The following is a 4,851-nucleotide window of genomic DNA, read 5'->3' on the forward strand; positions in this document are numbered from 1 at the left end:
TACAACTGCAAAATCGAGATGACATACATGATCGTATGAATTTCACAGCTGATTATTTACTTTTAATTTTCATTAAAGGTAAAGGTAATTTATTTATATAACATTTTCAGCAACAAGGCAATACAAAGTGGTGATAGTAGTTAATATTAAACATTTAATCTTTTTATTCTTTATTTTAAAACCGGTGTTTTGTTATTTTGATCAGGCATCCTAATGGGCAGCTCCAGGGACTGTGATTACCCGGCAGGCCTTGGGTCCTGTCTTTTCCTCCATCTTTGTGGACTGTTCGCAGGTAAGTGTGTATCTGTCCGATTAAAGCTGAAAATCAGCCACACATTGGTCTGCCTGCTTTAAATACTCACTCCTCTAGAGAGGGAACACTGTCCTCTGTCATTCGGGGTGTTTATGTCAGCGGCGGGATCTCCGATGGTGGAGATTTAAATCGGATAGTAGAGCTAACAGAAATTAGCTTAGCCGAGTACGACTCAGCCGCTCCGCCTCAGGGGGACTTAGAAGCTATTAACTGCATTCTGAGCGAGGCGGAGGGGTCTCGGGTCTTCAGAGTAGATTCGGGGTCTGTTTGTGTCACAAAGGCTCAGTTTTATTGCCGAACTTCGTTATAAATCGGAAAAGCCCCGGACTAACCTTCCGCTCTGACGTTCAGCTACCCCACGTTTCTGCTCGTTCCGTTAGGTTTAATTCCGCTATAATCTGGTCAAATGCTAGAAAATGAGCAGCCGAATTTATCTCCGGTCAGTTTCGGTTCGAATGGATCCTCATTTGAAACGAGCTCAGTTTCCAAATCATAGCAGCCCGGAATAAACGATCAAACAGCCCAGAACGGAGGGAGGTTTAGCATTAGCTTCAGATCAGAGATGCTGCAGAACATCTGGAGGTTCTGCAGGGTCGGGACGGATTTTCAGATCAGATGACATCCAGCTCTGTGTCTGCATGTTCATGATTTGCTCTGTGTGTGTGTTCGCAGGTGAACTCACCTGAAGAAGATAAACGATGCCTGGAAGGTGAGTTCTCTGGTCTTGTCTCGTTTTTTTCTGTAGGGTCTGAATGAAAATCTAACTTTTTTCTTCAGATTCCCTCATTTTTCTGCCGAAGTTTAATAATTTAAAAGAAATTAAGGAACTGTTGTTAGTTTGTGTATTATGATGTGTTAAATGAGCTGTTGACCTCTGACCCCCAGACTTTGGAGTAAGGCCATCTTCACCGGCTACAAGCGTGGGCTGCGGAACCAGCGCGAGCACACGGCGCTGCTGAAGCTGGAGGGCTGCTACAGTCGGGATGAGGTCGACTTCTACCTGGGCAAACGTTGCGCCTACGTCTATAAGGCTAAGAAGTAAGCGCTGCCGCCCGCATCATGATGCAGCCACTGCCGCCTCAGCTCAAACTGTGTGTGTGTGTGTGTCTGTGCAGGAACACAGTGACGCCCGGCGGGAAGCCCAACAAGACCAGAGTGATCTGGGGGAAGGTGACTCGCGCCCACGGCAACAGCGGCATGGTCAGAGCCAAGTTCAGCAGCAACCTGCCGGCCAAGGCTATCGGACACCGAATCCGGGTGGTGAGTTCTGCTGCTGCTGCGGTTCTGTTCAGGTCCTGATCAGACTTCAGGTTCTGTCTGGTTCAGGTGGAGTCATTTATTAGTTGGATTGACGCGGTTCCAAAACTCACTCTACACCAGCAGCGTTAACATTCACCGCAGAAGAGCTGAGCGATACGGACTGAAAGTTTTATCATGTTTTATTGTAACAACGATGATAAATAGTTCTTATCGTCACTTCTCTTTGTTTTCAGTTAACTAAGACTTTCATGGCGATCGTAGCTCCACAAACACAAACACAGCTCTTGGAAAACATTCCTGTGTGTAACAAGCTTCTTTAGGCCCCCAGGCACATCAAGGTGTGATTTATATCACTGAACTGCTCACATATTCTCAGATGTCTCAGATATTTATTGAGAAAATAGTAAATCTAACAGTCCCGACGATAAAAACTGTTTTGTATTATCAACATGATTTTTAATGTTTTATCGTGTAAACAAACGTATTCATGTGATTTTAATTTTGCAATCATGTTTCTTCAACATCAGCAGAATATTGACAGTTTTCTGCACTTTTCAAGTGGAAACGCAGCCGCTGCAGTGATTTGGTTCAGATTTTCACGTTTCGATCCAGAAACCAATTTTTCTATTCAAACTGTTTTATAGCAGGGGGCCCAAAGTGGGTCCTGGAGGCCCGGCATCCTGCACGTTTTAGTTCTCTCCCTGGTGGCAGTAACAACCTTTTCATCATGTCAATGTTCCTCTTAGGCCTCTATTGAGCCATCATTTGATCCCGGTGCGTTAAACCAGGGAGAGAACCAAAACATGCAGGATGCCGGGCCTCCAGGACCCACTTTACGACCCCTGGTTTATAGTTTCTGTTTAAATGATGCGACTGACAGAGAAAAAGACTAAAAAAAAAAACATTTATTCAAAACTAGTTTGTAAGATTCCATACAGGGTCAAATTCAGTCAGTTAAACAAAAATCGGTTTGTTCATAAAAATGTGAAACTTTATTTACCCGTATGAGGTTAGCTTAGCTGCCTGGCTTTTCTGGTTACAAACCTGCAAACACAGGAGAGTTTGTTACGTCATCAACTTCGGATCCACAACATCCAACATGGCGGACCGGTCACCGCTTTGGCTTTTGTGCTGTTTTGCTGAGATATTTGGCTGCTCAGATGTCTTTGTTTTGAGTTGTTGAATACAGAACAAAATCTGGTAGTTTTCACACATGAACAGGGCAGAAAAACAAATAATTTTATTATTTTACTTTTAAAAACTGATAATTTTTGTGATATTTCCACTTTTACATTCAAAATATGACATGCAGCAGTGAATTGTGGGTAAAGCACTCTGTCAGTTGAAGTTTTAAACTTTAGCCCACCCACCGTGCTGAGAACAAATCAGACATTTAGAGGAATCTGACGTGAATTTCTTACTGGTAACAAAGTTCTACAAATATTGAATTTAAATTTCTACTTGATTGATCATTAATCAGTTTACAATCAGCCCAGTGTTGCTCTAGAAAGAACCGGGTCTTTTGAAACCACAATCTAAAAATTGAACTTGCATCTGTTTGTAAAAATCTGTTTCGACTTTTAATGCTTCAATGTTCGACTGAACCAGAATTTATTTATTTTTCAGTCTTCCGATTAAAAAGAAAACACTTGTTCTTTTTCCACCAGAATTTCAAACGGCTGATTCTGATTTTATAAATAAACCTCCAACTTTAAGCTGCAATATTTACAGATTTTCTTTGTTTACCAAAACATACAGAAATTATTATTAATCTGTTGAAAATATATTTATTAGAGATGCACAATAAATATCGGCCGATATTAACAGATGTATATATATTTCTGTCCTGTTGTATTTTCTGCTTTTGTCAGAAGTTAAGGAAATATTTAAAATCTATAAATATCGGTATTGGTCCAGATTTTTCTTTTGGTGCATCTCTGATTTTTATGTTTTTGAATAAATTCAGTTTGATCAGATAAATCCTGATTTTATTTCTGTGGAACCAGAATTTGTTTCATGATCTGATCCGTCACAGCAGGAATATCTGGTGTTCTCTTATTGTGAAGGAGCCCCAGTGCTTTTATTCTGACGGTGTCTCTTTCTGTCTCTGCAGATGCTGTATCCGTCTCGGGTGTGAAGACGATCCATCATGTTTGTACAGAAATGATAAAAACGGATCAATAAACTGATCAGCGCCAAACTGCTGTGTGTTTTTGTTCTTCTATCCGACTCGGTTCCACATCACAACTTCTAAAAACTACTCAGTATTTTCTATTGCAGTCTTATACAATATTTTATTAATCTTTTTATATGTTTTACCACTTTAAGAACTTTGTGTGAACATTGTGCCCCTGAATTTCCTCTTTGGGACAATAAAGGCTGTTTCTATTCTCATGTAGAAAATATTAACACTAAATACTGACACCTTCTGGGTTTTCAAACATTCACTGCTGGGATGAATCCGAATCATTATACTATATCTGTAGAGATAAAAAAAAAAATACGTGAATTTCCACCAAAAAACTCAAATTTTGAGATTAATAGATATAGAAAAACAAGGACATTTGAGTTTGAAAATTTTCTAGAGAAAAAACTTAATTTTTAAAATTTTTTTAGATAATTCTCCAAATTTCCGACTTTTCTAGCTGTTTTTTTGTCTTTTCAAACAGAAATTTGCTTGTTTTTCCTATATTTTTTTCCAATAACCTTTTAAACTTAAAGTTGACTTTTTTCCATTTTCTAGGATAACTTGTTTTTGTTTGCTATTTTTCATAAAAATTTTGAGACAAAAAATTTTCTTGCAAATTTTCCAACTTTTCAAACTGAAATTTATTTTTCTATACATTTTATATGATCTTTTTTGTTTCCTTTTTTTCATAACATTTTTTGAGACTAATCTCAAAAAGAATTTTATTGCAAATCTTCAACTTTTCAGGCTCTGAAATTTCTGCCTTTTTCCTATGAATTTTCTGAGATTTATTGGCGGAAATGTCCAACTTTTCTGTCTAAAATGTCCCTACTACGCCGTCGTGGAAATAAACCAGTTTGTTTCCCGGCTGAAAAGCTTCAGTGAGCCACCGACAGCAGGGGGCGCCATTTCGTTATTTATACAGGATCCTTCAGGAATAGGATTTATTTCACTGTTTCTGTCCAAACTGACATCGCAGAAGAAGAGGCTCTCTAACTGTTCTCTACCTTAAATCCTTTCTGAACCACCTTAATAAAAGTCCAATTGATATAATTTTCCTTAACTTCCGGTTGTGACGCATCTTTTGTGT

At 39.0% G+C, this 4,851-nt stretch overlaps 1 protein-coding gene across 1 annotated transcript; it reads left to right on the forward strand.

Moving 5' to 3' along the window:
* The first annotated feature begins 226 nt into the window (after positions 1–226).
* rpl35a (ribosomal protein L35a) lies at positions 227–3,773 on the forward strand. The gene is made up of 5 exons (XM_015039108.1): positions 227–292; positions 986–1,022; positions 1,199–1,351; positions 1,429–1,573; positions 3,687–3,773. The coding sequence occupies exons 2-5, from the start codon at positions 1,012–1,014 to the stop codon at positions 3,708–3,710; spliced, it is 333 nt and encodes a 110-aa protein (XP_014894594.1). The 5' UTR covers positions 227–292; positions 986–1,011; the 3' UTR covers positions 3,711–3,773.
* Positions 3,774–4,851: the final 1,078 nt, after the last annotated feature.

The sequence above is a fragment of the Poecilia latipinna genome, unplaced genomic scaffold, assembly GCF_001443285.1.
Source record: "Poecilia latipinna isolate Pla-1442-1.1 unplaced genomic scaffold, P_latipinna-1.0 Scaffold462, whole genome shotgun sequence".
In the NCBI taxonomy this organism is placed as follows: domain Eukaryota; kingdom Metazoa; phylum Chordata; class Actinopteri; order Cyprinodontiformes; family Poeciliidae; genus Poecilia; species Poecilia latipinna.